Source organism: Nylanderia fulva, unplaced genomic scaffold, assembly GCF_048542155.1.
Source record: "Nylanderia fulva isolate GAGA-0341 unplaced genomic scaffold, ASM4854215v1 Scaffold6, whole genome shotgun sequence".
NCBI lineage: Eukaryota > Metazoa > Arthropoda > Insecta > Hymenoptera > Formicidae > Nylanderia > Nylanderia fulva.
The window spans coordinates 2,373,121-2,393,593 of record NW_028190698.1 but is presented as its reverse complement, the minus strand read 5'-3'; the positions used below and the strand labels follow the sequence as shown (position 1 = coordinate 2,393,593).

The 20,473-nt window shown below is 35.4% G+C and overlaps 2 protein-coding genes across 2 annotated transcripts; one reads left to right on the top strand and one right to left on the bottom strand.

Moving 5' to 3' along the window:
- The first annotated feature begins 363 nt into the window (after positions 1–363).
- On the top strand, positions 364–2,279 carry LOC114940909 (uncharacterized). The gene is made up of 3 exons (XM_029315696.2): positions 364–647; positions 1,255–1,377; positions 1,460–2,279. Exons 1-3 carry the CDS (start codon positions 475–477, stop codon positions 1,635–1,637), a joined length of 474 nt encoding a protein of 157 aa, XP_029171529.1. The 5' UTR covers positions 364–474; the 3' UTR covers positions 1,638–2,279.
- On the bottom strand, positions 1,462–15,317 carry LOC146720837 (uncharacterized). The gene is made up of 3 exons (XM_029316609.2): positions 14,125–15,317; positions 11,295–12,447; positions 1,462–5,664 (listed from the first exon to the last, which is right to left on the bottom strand). The coding sequence occupies exons 1-3, from the start codon at positions 14,344–14,346 to the stop codon at positions 5,426–5,428; spliced, it is 1,614 nt and encodes a 537-aa protein (XP_029172442.1). The 5' UTR covers positions 14,347–15,317; the 3' UTR covers positions 1,462–5,425.
- Between the last annotated feature and the right edge of the window lie 5,156 nt (positions 15,318–20,473).

Sequence of the window (20,473 nt, the reverse complement as noted above, 5' to 3'; positions counted from 1 at the left end):
GCAAGATTACGATAATACAAGGTATATGACATTCCAATAATTATCAAATTGAAAGAAATAAAAAAATAGACAAATTTGAAAATTTTCTAATTAATAAAATATTATTTTATATTTCATATAATTAAGTGCGCATGTTTTCTGATAAATAATTTCTTCAAATACAGGTACAAAGATTTCAATATGGATCCGAGATACTAAATGAAGATAAAAAGCACAGTGGATTCTTAGAACATATTTTAATATAACACATATATGCATTTTATGTATAAAAAAATCCTGCAGGAATTCTCACGTTGTCGATAACGTCGCCGGCTGTGTTACCGACCGTACGACTCATTTCCCGCGCATGCGCGGCGCAGCGATGTTGTGCACGCGCTGCGCAGGAGCAAAGTACCGTCGAGACAACAGTCCGATTTGTCGTGTGCCTATCTCCCCGTGTATTGAAAACGAATTTCGACGGAACGCACGACGAAGATGGCCGGCACGGGAAGCGGTGACGCCGGTGGTTGCTGCTCGTCGATTATGAAGAAACTCGGCCTCCAACCCGTCACGCGATGCAGCCTCGCCAAGTTCTACGTGCCGGCACTCGGCGCCGCCTCGTATACGGCGATGTCCGTCAATGTCATGAATCCGAGTCTCGTCATCAAGTAAGCAGGCAGTTCCGTACATAATTCCGGATGTTATTTATTCGTAATACATATGATTCAATGTTTATCATTGACGAGACAAATCGTAACCTGAACGAATCTTCTTTCTCTCTCTCTCTCTTTCACTTTTTCGCTTATTACGTAATTCTGATCGCATGCAATTTATACGTCTTGTTGCGATGATAAATGAATCTTAATACGATCAATTTACAATTAGATATATCTATATCTACATATTTCCATGTAGGATCGACATGACATTTTTATCTCTTGAAGCGAGACAGCATGTTTATAAATGATGTAACAGAGAGGAGAGAGAAAAAGAGAGGAAAAACATAAGTAGAACATATATATGGAACTAGATCTAGGAATTTGAAGAATCCAAGTATCTAAAAATTTAATTAATATGGTTTCAACATCTTGATATCTTTTGCAGCAAAGATTTCTTTTTTGAAGAATAATGTACAATGTATATCAAACTGAATTTTTATACGTAACATAAAATATAATAATGAATCACAAGAAAATATGTATGAATAAGCGGATAGGTAAAATTATTATATAATTACGTTTAGAGGAAGAAAAGTAATAGCATTTTTCTTTTCAGAGTATTCCCAAAGAGAGACATTACAAACGTCTTGCTGGTTGGCACTCTAGTTGGAACTGGATCATACATCTACACACGTGAGCACATAAAGACTGCGCCACAGTCCGTAAGAGTTTTGTACAGGTGAGGAAAACATGGTATATGCGAGAATATATTTATCTCGTATTATATTTCTTATGTCTTATCTGTCGAATTTATCTTCTAGTGTTACCGGGGCGGTATTATTGAGTTTGGGATCTGTCTTATTGTGGGCAGTGATACGTTCCGTAGTGCCACCAAGTCCAGCCTGTTGTACGATAGCTGGTATCGGCACTGGAGTGGCATTTCTTAAAATTGGCTCGAGCTATCTCGAGTTTGTCGACAACCAAGTAGCGAAAAAGTAGGCTGTTTTTGTTATGTACTTTCTGTTTTTGCCTCTTTTCTATTTCAAATTTGTATTTTAAATTATTACGAGAGGAAATTGCATTGAAACAAAATGATACATCTAAAAGTATCGTTGAATTTCAACTGAAATTTTTACAGACGTAAATTATTCGCGAAAATATTATCCTTTTCACCTAAGAATTTTCTATTTACGCGAGATTTCTTCTAAGAAAATAAGAAGAAGATGAGTCGATATTTTTATGAAAACTCGAATCGTCACATTGCACATGCGCTGTCAACAATTTCAGTGTTGTCGAAATTTTTTGCACATTAGTGAATGTGTCGAACATTCGCTACTCTTTTCTCTCTCTCTCTCTCTCTTTCTCTCTCTGACGCTCATCGTCGCTTTATACCTGACAATGTTACCGAAATCGGATGAATCGTTAACACAAATTATTTACACAAGATATATTTTGCAATATGCACGTATTTTGGGAACTTCTAGGGAAGATCCCGCATAATTCCGGATCGTTTCGAAAACCCGGAAAATATGTGCATACGCATATGTTTTGTAAACGATACAGCATTCGCATAAGGATGCATCGTCATGTAGATAACTGTCACCATAAATATATTCGAATATACGAAGAGTGTGACACGAATTCAAGCCTATAAGGAAAAAGGGACACTAAATTATTTAACACTCTTATCCTGTCCGGAAATTCCATCGATATCCCTATTTCTTTCTTATACTTCTATTATAAAAATAAGATATAAATAATATTGAGATTGGTGTGCCAGTACAAAAATTGCGGCTAATTGCGCAAATGATTTTACAATATTTAGATTAAATTTTTAGTTATTTATTTATTGAGAGAATACTTGAAGTCATGTAAGAGTTGAGGAAAAGTCGAGACTCGCGAAACTCGTTTCTTGTAACATGTAACAAAACTGGTAAAGCTATTCCTTCTTATTGCAGTCGTTCGTTTCACTGAACTGTGTTTGTTTCCTCGAGCTGTCATCGTTTATTTATGCGTACTATTGCACTCTCAGGCGATTGCAGACGAGCACCGAGAGTCAGATAAGAGGAACCTCCAGACAAATGCAAATGTAAACGACTCGCTGTGATATTTAGTACATGCATATATATAGGCACGAGTCAATCTCACTATCGACTTTTTGTTTAGTCTTCGTAGCGCAAAAGAAGCGCTACACTATAGTGTGTGCTAGTTAAAATTAATTATAATACACGGTAAATAAATGACGAAACTCTAAAGGATGCGGAGATACTTTCAAAATCGCACGTGCGAAATGCGAAAGTCCCAAGTTTCAGGGTCGCTCTTTAATCACGAAGCGCATCCTGTTCGTCCATCGTAATTAAATGCGATTGACACGAAGGCTCGGATCTTCATATCTTATCCTGCGCGACACACATTACGATGCATCGTCATAATTACTGAAATTATATGCGATAATTTATCTTATTTTTGAGAGAGAAACAAAGAAAGATATGTTTGCCCCCTCCCATATATTGAAAATAAAAATACAGCAGCGTTTTATATACAGTGTCTTATCATCTACTTACGAGCTCTTCGCCAATTAGAAAAATTTTTTTTTTAATTTATCGCGGCCATATTAAATTGTGACATAGCGAGAAAATATACATTGAAAATTTTTGCGTCTTATTTAAAAATTAGATAAGATATTTTGATGAAACACAATTTTAGATGGTTTTAACACACTTAATATTCTGAATACTATTTTTTTTTTCTCTTGACAGTCAATCAACAAGTGTAAAATAATTGAGACATGAGGCTTTGTTATGCATATGACTATGCATGTGAACAGTCATTTTACAGCTGTTGATTGATTATAAAGAGAAAATGTTGGTTTTCAGAATATTTTAAAAATATACTAAAGCCATCTAAAGTTGCGTTTCATCAAAATATGTTATCTTTTTAAAAATGACACAAACATCTTCAGTGCGTATTTTCTTGCTTCTGACGTCACAATTTAACATGGTCGCGCATCAAGGAGCCTTAATAAATTTTCACTTATAACTCAAGAATTAATGATATAAATGTCTAAAATAGAGAAAGAAAATTAAATTTTTTTTTCAACATTTTCATCGAGAAAAAATACTTGTAATTAGCCATAATTAGACACAGATATGGAAAACACTCGCTAGGGCAAGGACACCCTGTATATGCGATGCCTCGTCGTGCCTTGTTGCAGTGTCGCTATTGTTTCGTCGCATCGCAGATAATGATACGGCATGCTTTCCAACAATTGTCAGCCTCGACGTGAAATCCGACGATGATTACGAAAGCATTTCGCTTCGCGGGATGACAGCGATGAGTTTGACAAACGCCACATCGCGATTTATTGCGATAAATAATTGTGCCCCGAAAAAAAAAGAGAATTTATCGCGTTGAAAAATATCTCATTTCTCTTCAAGAGGCAAGATATCGGTACGATTGCCTTTCGATAAACAAAATTTGTATTGATAAAAGAATTATATTGACTTTTTACAACACAATATATGACAAACAAAAATTATAGAAACGATTTAGCTAGGCTTTATTTTGTTGTACTGGATAGAAAAAAATTTGACGCTCGTGAAATATAAAAAAATATTGCTTATAATTTATTAAAATTCTTATATAAATACGACGTAATATTCGATTTATTGAATAATTAAGAAACTAACTCTATACGGATCTACTCTCTTTCTCTCTCGTGATAAAGGTTCGTACATTATTTCTTTTCGTATGTTTTATCGAAGACAAAATATTTAAATGCTAAAACACTGTCCGATATTATCAATCAATAAATATTTTCGGTACCACGTACAATATCGTGGGTTTTGTTAAAGGCACTTAAACTTATATACTCATACAGCACACAAATTTGCAGCAAAATTGTAACAACATTGCAATATTGCACATTGCATAGCAATATTGCAGAAATATTATATAGTGATGAATTTGCAATATAGTTTAAACAACGTTGCAGCAACATTTCAGAAATATTATGAAAATAAAATTCACGCAAAAAAATATTAGGTACAGAACATTCAGTCCGATCATGTATTTGGCACATTTCTAATAATCGAATAGTAATATTACATATATATTTTATTGCATTATTGCTGCAATGTTATAGAACAATATTTTTGAAAGCGGACATTTTACCGTTGCTGCAACCTTGCAGCACGATTGCTGCAACATTTCACAATGTTTATGCAATGTTGTAATATTGCAATGAAATGTCACAATGCTGCTGCGATCTTGTTGTATGGGTATATATTTATGAATGTAATTAAACTTATCTATTATACGCATGTCTTAAAAAAATATCGTAAAATGCTGCACCGAATACAGATATGTACATCTATTTGAAAGTCTTTTTCCCAGATGCAAATCTTTGAGCGGGAAACTCTTTGGAGGTCAACGAAATGTGTCAGGAAATATTTTTTTGCGTCATCGTACAATTTCCAATCGGAGCAGCGGTAAAAGGACACCTATCCGACATACGCAATGCAATACGTGTATTCCATTGTCGCATCGCGGAATAGAATCAATCACGATCGACATGTATAGAGAAGGATCCATCAGCCCTATCTTTTTTCCTCGGCTTCCTCTGTTTTCCCTCGAAATCCAAAATGGATGAAGAAAATAGACGAGGGACGTCTCTCTCTCTTTTCTTGGCAAAGGGCGACATCGTGATCCGTCGAGATCTGCGAGAGACCGAATCTCCCTTGCTGAAGACACAGCCGTGGAAACTCGCGGAAAAGCAGGGTCGATCCCTAACTGTGATGAGGGTGCAACGGCGCGGTTTCGTTGATATCCCTCGACCGTAACGTCGTCGAGGATGTGAGAGCGTTGGAGAGGGCCTCGGCGAGGCTGACGGTCACCTTGTCGATCGCGTCCGCAACCGGGTGCGTGTGATCGTGCTCGTGGTCGTGATCGTGATCGTGGTCCTCCTCCATCTCCCCGTGCGAGTGTCCGTGACCCTGGCCGTGATCGTGACTGTGCGAATGAGCGGCTGCAAAAATAAAACGTGGAATTTTGTCATTTTTCTCTCTCACAATTTTCTAACATATTTTATAACATATTTTTTAAGGAAAAAAATTAAATTCTTTTTTTCAGACGCTTTTTATCTATATAACTTGCAAAAGTTTTAAATCGTAGTTTATTTATAATTTTATGTGTCGCGTATCTCTTATTATATGTGCGTAAATTCCTCGATAAGTCTCTAATTTTTTAGAGAAAAAAGATTAAATTCTTTTCTTAGACGCTCTTTATCTATAATTTGCAAAAATTCAAGATCGTATCTTATTTATAATTTTGTGTCACGTATCTCTTATTATATGTGTGTTTATTCCTCGATAAATGTTTTTTGTATTAGTTTTTTTTAGTGAATGAGCGGCTGCAAAAAAAAGCGTGGAATTAAATTTTTTGACATCCTAAAGCTCTACTTTTTTAAATTTTTTAAATAAAAAAAATTATCTCTTAAGTGCTTTTTATCTGTATAATTTGCAAAAATTCAAGATCGTATTTTATTTATATATTATAATTTTATATGTCGCGTATCTCTTATTATATCTGCATATATTCCTCGATAAGTGTTTTACGTATTACGTGACGCATAAATATAAATAGAATTCCAGAGCTCGTTCCAAGAAGGCTTTGGAATAAATTATAGTAGAATAAGGCTGTTGTATTTTTTCCTCATTTGCGCATTTACTTTACTTTTCTCAAAAATGTATTTTCGGAATAACTCATCGTATATATCAATAGAAATAGACTCAACTAACCGAAAGTACTTAATTAACGATAACGGCCTGGTACGGATCGCGCCGTCGAATAAAGTGTCTATAGAAGAAAGTTCGACGTCTAGTAACAGTAATCGATAATTACGTAGAACCAACAATAATGTTAATTGGTAATAAATCGTTATTCGAGTTCTCTCGAATGAACAGCTCGCGTTTCGTGACAGGGCTACATATATAGAGCGAGTAATTTGTCGTGTGTCCGTTTCCTGTCTGTCTACTTATTTCCGGCTTGTAATTGCCCGCATGTGCACGAAATTCTCCAAATGGAGTTCAAACAGACGGCTATTTCGTCATAACTTGAAATGCGTCAAACTCTCAGCTCGGTCGAGAAAGCCGTCGAAAGTCGGTCGGATCGTCCATCGACCTAAACGTCCTCGGGTCATTGCCGTTGGGTGGAGAGAGAAAGCCTTAAGATATATGCATATACAACACACACATCTTTTATACGAGAGATCGATCCGATTCTGTCTTTCAGAAGACTGTTTGAATTGGTGTACGACACGATGACGTCGGTTCCTTATTTCCGGCGCTCCTCGTTACGCGAGAAAAAAATGTGTCTCGGAAGAAGTGGGTTGTTTCCGTGCGCAATTTGCCAATCATGTGGCAGTCGAGACGCGAGTCGTGTAAAAGTTCATGTCCCGCATAGTCACGTAGGAGTAACACGCAAAGCTCACGTATTTTATCCCGGATAAATCCCTCAATAGGTCGTTTAATATAGATATTAGAGTAGTAATGGATAGTAATAATGGTAGTCGAATTCTCTTTCAGATATACATATATACATACATAATATATAAATATTATATAATATTATATATAATACTTTATATATTGTATTACGTAAAATTTAGTATTTAATTATGTATATATACAGGATGTCGAAAAAATTTTTAAAATGAAAACTTAATTTTTATCTCCCTCTTTAGAAAAGTGTAACTCTTAAAGAGAGATATAAGAAAGACCTTAATTTTCGACAGAGAATCATCTCCTAAAATTGTTTGCACTTCCCGGGAACAAATTTTATATATATATATTTATGCACAATTAGATACAATTTATATAATATAATAATTAGATACAATTTATATAATAATTATATATAATTTTCTCTCTTTAAATCTTTCGTCATGTATATATATTTAAATACACCATATATAGAAACATCGTAAAAAATATTACTATAATTATAAATATTTATTAATATTTCAAATATAATTAATATTTATATTAATATAAATTATATATATAATTCATTATAAATTCGATTTATTATAATTTCAATCTATTATAAATAATGTGTAATTTATATTAATATAATTTGGAATATTTTAAAATTTAGACTTATATTAATATTTTATAATGTTTCTCTTTTTATATTTACGTGTGTAATACTATTTTAATCGTAAGATTAGTTTCACTCTCTCTTTTCCCTCTTTCTCTCTTTTTTTTGCTAATGCACAGAAAAATATTGCGTAACAACGAGTTTTGAATTGCGACTTTGCGTTCGCGCATTCTCGCGAGAAGGTCAGAATGCAATTAAGATTATGCAATAACAAGTGGCATATCCCGTGGAGAGGTATAATCGTTATTACGATCCATCTCTTCTTCCCACCTGCTGTCACTTTCTCGACGAAATGACACTTATCGTGCAATCATTCCGGGCATTATTGAATATGTCAAAGTAATATCGTGCACGTAGCGATTAAATGTTTTCGCGCCAAGACGCGAAAGTAGAGCATCGCGTGGTATTCAAATTAGATGTTGAATTAGATGTTTAAAATACGAACCGCTCTTCGGAAAAAATAGAATTAATGACGCATTTTTTTATTTAAAATTTTTCTGCAGAACTAGCAGAAATATTTTTCGATGTATTTTTTCTGGCCACATCGTATATCGATGTTTAAAATGTCTCGTATTTTTATTTATTTATCACAATCTGAAAAAAGTGAAAATAAATCCTGTTGACAACAAACGAGGCACTATTTAATAATAATAACAATAAGAGCACACGAAAATATTTTCATGATTCTACAATCAGTTTTATCAGTCATTGACTCTATTTGTATTGAAATAAATAATACAATAAAATATAACATTAGTTATCAAACGAGTTTATCAGGTAGTCATGTCGAGATTGACAAATATTTTAGTATTCTACATATATAGATACACACTAGACAAAAATCTTGTTGCATTAATAAAAATTCTGTTCGAAAATGGACGAAATAATTACTAGTTAGAATCTACTAAAATTCCTTATAATGCAACAAATTTCGTGTTTGCACAAACAACTGCATTTTCGAACATAATTTTTATTAATGCACCATTTTTTTCCAGTGCATATATAATATACAAACGTCTCTCGTATGTCAAATAATATATGAAACATATATATTTATATACATGAAGAAATACTTATTTATTTTGCATATATAAATTTATATAATTATATATAAAAAGCACTTTTATCTAATTACGGACATATTTCATATATAATTTTGCGATTATACGTATAATTTTCTATATTTCTATATAATTTGATATTGTTATATATAAAAATTTTTTCCCGGGTCAACTCGTCTGTTTAATTATGATATCAAAGTATAACGGTATAACTTCGATAAGAGCTACCATTTTCGCGACATTAATAAGCTCTCTAAACGAAATAGCGTTGCACGCGATTCGAGGGAATTTTGCCACCAATTATTCCCGCTTCAAAATTTGCTTCGACCCTGACTTTTCACTTGTATGTATAAATTCGTCGGCAAATCGATTAGATTAAACGAGAACTAACACGTGCAGAAAATGCATCAACTATCAAGGGCGTACCCGTAATAGGTTTGCACCGAGGCGAACGATCCTGCCGAAACCAGCTGGGCGATAACTATTACGGATTATCTGCTGGACACGCGCGAATGACGTAAGAAGAATCGCTCGAGGCGATCCTTCGTATTACGACTTCGTATACAACTCGGCATTTTTTTGTATCTGCACTTCGGATCAGAAAGAAAGAGAAGCTCTTTCATCTTAAAAAGGATTCCTCGCTTTATGTTACGAAACTTTTTTCGATGCCCTCGTTGTTACGCAATAAACTCATATGATGGTTCTTTTTTATATTAGCTTTGATAATTTCGAGATGGATTTTTTTCAAACACAGTTGAAAAGATATGTATCGATCTTCATTTTAGATCATCAGAGAGAAAGCGAAGCTCTTATATTCATCTTAAAAGAGATTTCTCGCTTTAATTATATTACGAAATTTTTCGATGCTCTTGTAAATTCATATACAGAGTATCTAAATAAGTGCAAAAGATTTTAGGAGATGATTCTTTGTCGAAAATAAAGGATAGTTTTCTAAAGAGACAAATTAAAAAAAATGAAACTTGGTAGATATTTTCCGTTTTATTTTTTTAATTTGTTTGAAACTTAAGAAAAAAAACAAAAGCTTAATTTTTTATCTCCTTCATTAGAAAACCGCCCTTAATTTTCGACAAAGAATCTCATCTACAATTTTTCACACATATTTAGATACATCCTGTATACGATGATCCTTTTTTATATTATCTTTGATAATTTCGAGCTGGATCTTTCCTAAACACAGTTGAAGAGATACGTTTTCATTTCGAATAAAGTTAAAGAATCTCCATTCTCCATTTATGAATTTTCAAGCAGACTTTCTGCTAAAGATAATTTAAATTCCAATCGAAAGAATATTAAACATATTCGAGACTGAGAGGAGAAACGAGCTCTCATCATAAACAGTGATTCCGATCTGAGTGAGAAGATATGAATTACCCACGATAAGATAATTATAATTGCTCTTTGATGAAGAATAATCGCATACGGATCCTAAATGAGAAAATCAAGAAGAGAAAGAGCCTTAATGGATGGGAACTTTCACCCTCGATGGCGATAGATTTACACCGGAATAGACACGTGGAAAAATTCCCGCGAAATCACGCGGGAGAAACCGAAGAGCGCGAAAACGCGCGACAACAACGATGATGCAAAAATCTGTCCGTCCGGATACGGTCGCGACATGCTTCAAAGCTTTTCTTCCGGGCAGTGATGGGTAATATATATACATTTCAAATGTATCTCAATACAGATGTAAAAAAATATATCTAGATACAGATACAGATACACAAATTAAAATGTAGATACGGATACTCACAAAAGTATTTTAGATACATATCAGATACTTTTAACTTATATTTTATCATAATAATGGTGATATACAAAAAATTTACTGAATAATTATTTTATCTTTATTAATATTTTTGTTTACGATTTTATTCGTTAGTCTTAACACGTGAAAAATGCCTCAAAGATATCGTCACTCAAACTATTTCGTCGTGGTATTATTTGACCAATGCTTAATAATTCCTCAACTGGTGTTGATGACGATATTATTGACAACTTGCAGCCTTGATCTTTTAAAAATTTAAAGAATTGGGCTATTAAAAAAAATATGTGAAAATGTATCTGCAAATGTATCTGAAAAAATCAATTCAGATACCATATTTTGTACCTAGATACAGATATAGATACTTCAATTCGGATATATATCTCAGATACTGCATAATTTCATTTTTTAAATAATAGTAGATAATCTTTTTGTAATTATTTTAATATTAAGTATATACGTATAGTATATAATCAGAAAATTTAAAAAATAATTGTATTTAAAAATATTTATAAATGTATTTAAAATATAATTAGTATTTAAATATATATCAAAACCAAAGTATTTCAATAGTATTTAAATACATGTCAAACAGTATTTAGTATTTAAATATTTTGGTTCGTAGTATCTGCCCAACTCTTCCGGGAAACTCACTGGCGATTTGCAGACCCAGCATCAGCGTGAACCCGACGATGATCGCCATCAGCTGCAACAACCCGCTCTTCTCGTTCGCTCTTTCGCGCGCCAACACCTCGAAGAAGACCACATAGAGCAGAGTTCCGGCCGCCATGCCCTGCAGAATGGTCGGCGTTGGTCCCAGGGTTTCGCTGTCGTTCTTGAAGTGGCCCAGTGCCAGCCCAATCCCAATCCCAATCGGCGTCACCATGGAGAAGACTGACAGATATCCGAGGGTAGCCCGCGTGGACGCGCCAGCTACGTAGAGCTCCATCCCGACGCAGAAGGAAATAACTAGTTTGTGGGTCGCGATGGCGGCCGCCAGATAAACGACCGAACTGATGGAGGGTTCCAATCCTACCGCCAGACCCTCGAATATCGCGTGGAAGGACAATGCGAGCACGGTTAACAGACCTTGCACCGAGGTATTTTGCGTTATCGCGCCATGATGCTGATGCTGATGATGCTGCTGCTGCTGATGATGATGATGATGATGATGATGGTGATGATTATGATCATGATGATTGTTGCGATGATCCTGATGGTGATGATGGTGATGATGATGATGCTTGATCGGCGAATAGTTGAGTTCCGACATTGCCAGTTCCGGATCGGATCGTCTCTCGACGACCTGACGTCCCTCGCTGGATAACGCGACCGGCGACAGGACGAATATAGCCGGCAGGACCTTATCGTCCTTGGTCACGTGGTTCCGCAATTCGTCGAGTTTCGATCGTTCAAGGCCCGCCTGGCTCTCCTTGTCCTCGAGGTCGTCGTGGTCCTTCCATACCGTGGATCTCGTCGTGGAAACAGTGGCGGTGGAGCCGCTCAAGGTCGACGGACCCGTCTGATTATTGTTGCATCTGCGCACCGAGACGGTCCGATAGAGCAGAGCCTCCGAAGACTCGGGTTTTCCCGTGAGGGCCGCGTGCACCGCTTCCTCGACCAGGTAGACGAGGAAGAAGCCGCCGCAGAAGAGCAACTCCGCGAGACCGAGAGAGCCCAGGGTAGGCAGCTGCCCGTTCGACTGATGGATCTCGACGCTCTCGCGCACTTCCGGTGCCAGATGTAAAAACGTCGTGAATAGGAGCACTCCACCGCCGAAGCAAAGCAGTAGCGATGTCAGAAGACCCTGGGGACGATTCGTCATCTACTAGGGTAAGAGTGCTTGGCGTACGCGAACTCGCGGACCTCTACGGACTCCTCAATCGTTTCGGAATCGATTTTGATTTTTTCAAGAGGTGAACATTTTACGTGTCTCTTTTACAGGGTTGGGTAATAACTAGTTAATTAATTAAAAGTTAAAAAATTAATAACTTTAACTTAGCTTAGTTAATTTAAAATGTATTAATTTTTAACCTCAATTAGTTATTTTTGACTTTAAACTTGTGAGTCATTATTGTTTATTTAAAATGATAATTTTTTAAATGTTATATTTAATATAATTATTCAAAAATTACTTATGTACTTCAATATTTTTTAATCTTTTGATCATATTATAAAATTGTTTTCTTGAAATTTTCAATAATAATACAGAAAAACACAATTACAATGTTTATTTTATTTCGAGAGAAAAAATTTCTTATTTTTCTATATTAATTAAAATACAAAATATATTAATTGATATAAAATAATAAAATAATTATCTTATATCAATTAATAAAAAATAATAATCTGTTGCACAGATTAATCAAAAGCTCAATTGATTATTTATAAAAAATTTTACTTTTTCACAAACCGCAATCGGTTCTAATTAAATGCATATATAATTAGGTGCATATACATGACGTTCGTAAAGTCAATGACATCATGACTAAATGGTTAAGAAATCGATTAATTCCGGATTATTCAGAGAGTCCGTAGATGTAGATTATAAATACCGAGCACTCTATATATCAACTAGCAGGTGTACTCCGGATGTGTTGCGGTTACTTCACGATCGACTAACAATCTCATATTATTTACAAACGAACCGTGAAAATAAACATTTTCTTTGTACGATTTTTTTTTATTTTCGACTTTTCGATCAAATACGATCTCTTGTCTTTGTGCCGGCTCATCCAACATGTTTATGATACACATTAATGCTTGCAATCATATTTGTCCAAAGAACATGGAAAAAATACTTTAAATTTTAGATGTCTTTATATTATATCTGGAATTTAATTATCATATCTAAATTTTAACTACATTTCAGATATAAGAGTATCTAAAAAAAAAAAATTAGCTATGATAGCTGATATTTTTTTATCCATGAATTCGACAAAATCCATTGATATTCACGAAATAAATCTATACGATTTTTATCGATTTTAATTCCATGGAACATGGAAAAAAATATTAACTATCATATCTAAATTTCAGGTGTCCTTATATTATATCTGAAATTTAATTACCATGTCTAAATTTTAACTTTTCAGATATAATATATAAGAATATCTAAAAAATGTAGCTATGATATAGCTGATATTTTTTTCCATGAATTCGACAATATCGATATAAATCTACGATTTAAATTCACGATTTTTAATCGAGAAATGACCCGTGCAGCGCAAAATTATGCAGTGAATATCAAGGATATCCGCTGCCGCTGTCGAGAATAAATATCCAAGGACGTCCACTGAGTGTATCTCCGTTACGTCGATTAATTTCCCGCTAATTCGACCTGTATTCGAGCAAGAGATGTGCTCGAGATTTCTTAAAGAAAAAAAAAGAAAAAAGACGAGAAACCTCCGGAGACCCTGTTGAGTCGATCGAAAAGGGACACAGGCAAATTCATCGGGAGAGGATTTTTTCCTCGATAACGTACTTGTTTGTTCGCCGCGGAAGCCGAGTCGACGCCCGGAAATGACGAAGTGCTGGAGCGATCGGACGAGATCGGCCGGGATTGTTTCCGAAGTCGTTTCTTGGCCCTGCAACGTCCCACGATCAGCGGCAAAGTTCCCAGGGCCAGAGAACCGAAACCCAGACCGATCATCGCGCCGATCTTCGACATAAGGAGAACGCTGTACGTCGTCGTGTCTTCTTCCATCTCTCTTCTTTCCAACGAGATAACGATATATAATCTAGATCTCGTATCTCGACAAAAATAACTCCAATCTACGCGCGTGTCGATCCGTCTTTCTCGCTCCGACTTAAAGAACCGCACTACCGATTAAACTTGTCACCACTTCACCACCTTCTCGTAGACGAGGCTCTCATCTCACGAGCCCCATTCTTGCTCCTCGAGCTTTTTATCCGAAATCACCCGGGCGAAGTCAGGTTGATGGATGGATGAATTTCCCGTTTCGATGCGGAGGAACTCAACGCGCCACGACGGCCGATCGGACACTACTCCGACTCTCGTCGGTCTCGACTCGACGAGAACTCGGCTCGATCGGACCCCTCGGCCGCCGCCTCGTCGTCTTACATAGTCCGAGCCGAGCCGCTTCCTGCCCACTCCCGACAATGTCCCGTCCTTCTTCAACGATCGCTCGCCGCCGCGTGTGTTTACACGCTCGCTCTAGCACCTGCACGCGGTGACTGATCGCTCTCAGTGGCGTCAAATCAACGCTGGACCCCTTTCGAGGAGACGGGAGGTCCGAGGTGTCGAACTGCGCGCGTCGAGAAAGAAAGGAAAAGGAAGGAAAATTTTTATTTCAAATAAAAATTTTGAAAAATAAAGGAAAATAAAAGGAAATGGAATAAGAGAGGTAGGATGTTGAATTTGATGACACTAGTCTCGGTCGTGTCGATCGTAATCTTTTCTGTGCTCTACTTTCTTTAATGAGAAATTTCTTTGTTTCATGTGATATGTTTGTGTCAATTAACATAGAGATATAGTTGGTATCGAAAATTTGATCAGAGATTTTAATGCAATTCCAACAATCTTATCTTGAATTCTTCTGCCAATTCATAGCACCATAAATTGGCGTATAACCAGTGTTGTGTTTTGATGATTTTTAAATTAGCTAGATAAAGATGAGATTAAAATATGGAAATTTGTCTAAGATAAGATGATTGTGTTTTAAATATATCTAGATAAAAGATAAAATTATATGGCGATTCATCTAGATAATAATTTTTAAGACTGCTTATATAAACACAGTTATTTAAAAAAAATGTAAATTATAAAAGGGATATAAAAATATATATGTATTCATATTTTTATTTATAAATTTTTACTGCTTACTGCTTAAGTTCTACTATTTAAATATTTTTAGGTACTATTATTCTAAATCAAAATATATCTGAAAATTATTCTAAATATAGTAAAGATAATACTATTTTCATCTAAGATGCAGATATAAATACATATTATTTTATTATCTATATATAGATAAGATTGCGCCAAAGCTTCATCTATATAATTTTATTTAGATAACAGCAAACACTGCGCATAAGACATTATTAAGAAATCTTTACTAAATTTTAGCTATGGTAACTAATATTTTTTAGCCATAGTTTAACGGAGAATGTTATAGCTAAAAAATATTAGTTGTCATAGCTAAAATTTAAGCATGACAACTAAATTTCATGTGTAATATATGGACAGCTAAAATTTAGCTGTGGTAGCTAATTTTTTTTTTCCGTGGCAAAGACATCTTAAAAACATTTGCTACTTAGGATCTTTCCAAACATGAAAGCCCTTTGTATACTTTTGCCGCGAAGAATTCTAACAAGCGTCTTCAACATTCCAAAATGCTTCGAATACCTATTTATTCGCAGAAAAGTTAAACCTACAAGTTCACTCTCCGAATGGCAAGTCCTTCACAGCATAGAGCACCTTAAACAATCAGGCACATTGCTGCCATGCTGTTCTATGCTCGACGACGAAGTTCGACAGTTGCAACGCATAATGCAATTTCATGCGTAGGCGCGTGCATGATGATGCACACGCGTGAATGAAAGAAATCGTCGTCGAAAGACGACGCTCTCTCTGCGTGGAAGGGAACATAAACGCGTGCAGACATCGCCTACGTCACGTCGCAATAAACATTTGCATCGTCGAATTGGAATATACGAGAAGATGAGGATAAATCTTCCGAGAGCGCTAAGTGTCACCGAGAATATAAGAGAGGAAGAGAGAGATTAATGGACGGATGGAAGAAGAGAAATTGCGAGAGAGACCCCCAAGTATCCCTTCGCAGACTTTTGACGAGATTGATTAAGATTTTTATACAGGCTAGTTAAATTTACTATTTTATTTTATTTAATTGCTCTTTGTTTTTATTTTATATTTAAGTGCGGTTGCTTTCATCTAAATATTGCTCGAATAGTTGGCCATAATTTCTATTTTGTTTATACAGGTTGTTTTTAAAATTACATCAGAGATTTTAAGAGCCTATTCTAGGACTCAAAATAAGAAAAAAAATCCTATAGATCTAAAAATTTAATAAACCCCTTACATTTCTCTCTCAAAATCGGATTAAATTGTCAGAACCACATAAAAGTAAAATATTCATTACTATATAATTATTCTCCCAGTTTTAGGGAGCTACAACTCGGAGGAAAAGCATTTTTGGACCAATGTTTATAGGAACTTTTTTTCTTATTTTGACACATAGACTTAAAATTTCTAACGTAGTTTTAGAAACGCCCTGTATACATGGAAATAAATTTCTCTCCTTTCGATCTCATATCCCATTTAATTTCCACGGCGTGTCGAGCCACGGATGAGAAAATGTAAAAGGCCTCCTCGCCGGTCGCTTTCGAAGCAAAAGGCGTGAATTTAGAGACCTGGCGATCTGGGCCAGCGACACACGATCACGCCACCCGGTGATTATTCACCAGGCTCCGGCGATATACTTTCACCCTTTTGCGCGCGGCGAAAAAGCGAGAGGATACGCGCCGCTCGGTTTCGGACGCGTCATTGAACGTCGACGATCGAAACACGGGATTCAACGAGCCGTGGAAACGATCTCCTGGAATCGAGATCTCGATCGGCACGAGCCACTACTTTGTACGCGTGTATATGTATATCGTCAATTAGTCGATAAAGAAATAATTGTGCCATTCACTTTCGCGATTTTTCAGGCCTTTTTTCCTTCCTCTTCTCTTGCCTGATCGCGGACCATGAAGGACCATTCGAGTCATGCTCGAAAGAAACATCCCTCTCCTCTTCGTCACGAGTGACTCACACAAATGAGGGAAAAAAAAGACTAATTTTCCGAGGGAAAAATCTTTTCACATCAGAGAGTCGACCTTAGAAGAATCGTCTAACGTGTGAATCATCATCGAGAACGTCCTTCGCATCTTACGTGTCGCATTCTCTTTTCTCTCTCTGTCCTTCCCAACCCATCTTTTTCTATGCGACTAGTTTACGTTGTTTCGTACATTGGCCTCGACCTGCCCCTTCTCATTCTCTTTTGATAGAGAGCACCCGTGATAACTGACTGTTGACCAGCGAATAATTGCTTGCTGACAATCGATAAGTGTCGACCCTCGACCTCGGTTATGTGTTCGAAATATCGTCTTCGTTTTCAAGATTCGATTCTATTAAGCTTTCCCGGTTCTCTTTCCCTTTCTCTTATATCTATTTTCCTTGTTATTCAATTGTCGATTTTCGAACACTTGAATTTATTTATAAAATGTATATTTATATATTTTTAAGATTTTTCTAAATTATTGATACATTTATATTTTGTCTTAAAGAAAAAAAAAATCTACCCTATTGGTAGAGAAATAATACTCCATATCACGGATTTAATCGGAAGCTCAGAAAGTTAACTGATTATGATAAATTATTGATTATATCATTTAGCGTCTTATCGTAACTTTTGTTTAGCAGCTAATCTCTTTATCGTCAATTCATCATATTTTTTAATTTTTCCATGTGACTGTATACGAGGAAAGATCGAATGTAATTTTCCAATTAGAAATAAGCAATCAGTCACAAATGTCACGATAAATAAAAAGCATATTATATATATATAATAATCTTGATAAAATTATCAATTTTATTCGACGAGACAAAAAATGTGCATGTATAATTCGAACGAAGCGTAAAGATAGAACGTTTATTTTCAGCATCAAATATATATAAATATTTAATTCCTGACTGTCAGTATTATTAAAGGATATAAAATTGCTAAACGTTAGTGCAAAATAAAATTGTCTGTACTTACTCGACATCTGTAGACCGAACATTATGAGAAAGCCGAAGAGAATCGAGACGTATTGCCACAATCCGGATCGATGCTCTTGCAGAATCTCGAAGAAGACGACATAGAGGAGAGTGCCAGATGCCAATCCCTGCGAAGACGCAAAGATATAGGTACATAGATTTTGTTAAAATTACTAAATAATTATCAATCAAAATTAATATTGAACGCTAGTGGTGAAAATAAACTTGACAAACTTGATTTCGACGTAACTAGCAATTTTATTCAATACTTTCACGACGTTTCGACCATTTGGTTGTGGTCCTTATCAAGTAAAACGACGTCGTTGACGAAACATCATAGCGATGGGACGTGTTCCTCTTTTAACTATTAATTTTAAATATGACTGGTGTTATGTTGCGTTAATCTCATTTTAATTGATGGAATTTTCACTTGATAAGAACCACAACCGAATGGTCGAAACGTCGTGAAAGTATTGAATAAAATTGCTAGTTAGGTCGAAATCAAGTTTGCCAAGTTTAAATAATTATCATTCATTTTTTGTTGAATTTATATTTTATACGTCGTTTCGATATCATTCGATTTCAAACGGTGATGGTACTTGAAAGAATCGAATTACCTGTAATATCACAGCCATCGGTCCACTCGCGGCCGCGCTTTCGCCGCCGACCAAAGCCATCCCGATACCGATTCCTATCGGCGACACCACAGCAAATGTGCACGTGTAAATCACTGACAGATACGGCCTGGTTCGAGAAGCGAGCAGCTCCACGCCGATGCAAAAAGCTATGACAAATTTGTGGGACGCCACCGCGAGGAACATGTACCTGTAAAATTATCATAAAAACTTTTGTACTCGGCTCGAATTATTGTGTTACAATAAAAATAAAATATCGACGGCAATCGGAGCCCCCTCCGATAAAAACTTATTATTGTAGCGGAAGAACAATTTTTTTAATCGTGTTTGTAATGTTTGAAATATCAAATTGAGAGGATAATTATTAGACAAAAGAACTTCGATCATAGACTCAAAGTTACTTTTATGGATATAATTTGTAAAAGCTCTTTAAAAAATTAATCAACAATTAAAAGGCAATAAGAGCTAATTAAATTCTATCAATTAGTAATTTATTTGTGAAAGAAACTATAACATATTACGTTACGAACGAATTTATTTTAATTTTTGTCTGTTATTTAATATGTTATACTTTCTTTCACAAATAAATTACTAATTAAAAAAATTTAATTAGCTCTTATTGCCTTTTAATTGTTGATTACTTTTATGGAATTTCGGATGAGAGAGCCAAAAAACTCTGTCTATGAGGCTGATAATGGTGCCTTTTTTATGGCAGAGAGGGTGCTGCGACTCGAAGTTTAAATATCTTCCTGAATACGTCGGCTTATGAAACAAATCAAACTCAATGCTCCCATTGTTCACAATAATGGTGACGTCTAAAAAATTCAATCGGTTGTCAACCCCCTTCTCCATGGTTAACTGCAATCTCGGATGGAAAGAGTTAAAAGTGTTTAATACAATATTAAGCATGGAGGCCGCCAACGCGATATCGTCAACGCTTAATATTGTATTAAACACTTTTAACTCTTTTCATCCGAGATTGCAGTTCACCGTGGAGGAGAGGGTTGACAACCGATTGAATTTTTTAGACGTCACCATTATTGTGAACAATGGGAGCATTGAGTTTGATTTGTTTCATAAGCCGACGTATTCAGGAAGAAAATTGAATAATTGTAATTGTATAATCTTGCCCAGACAACACCAAATCCAAAATCGGCGCATAAGATATCTTTAAAAAATCTTTAAGATATCTTTTGAATATCATATCACAAGATTTCTTAAAGCTGTCTTAAAGATTTCTTAATGATATCTTCTGCGCCAATTTTGGACTTGGTGCTGTATGGGTGCGTTTACATATATATATTTTTAATTTTTTATTACAATTTTTAATTATTAAAATTAGAATTAGAATTTTTAATTACCATACGTGATCGGCGGAGCTCTCTAGACCGATCGCCAGTCCCTCGAATAGCTCGTGC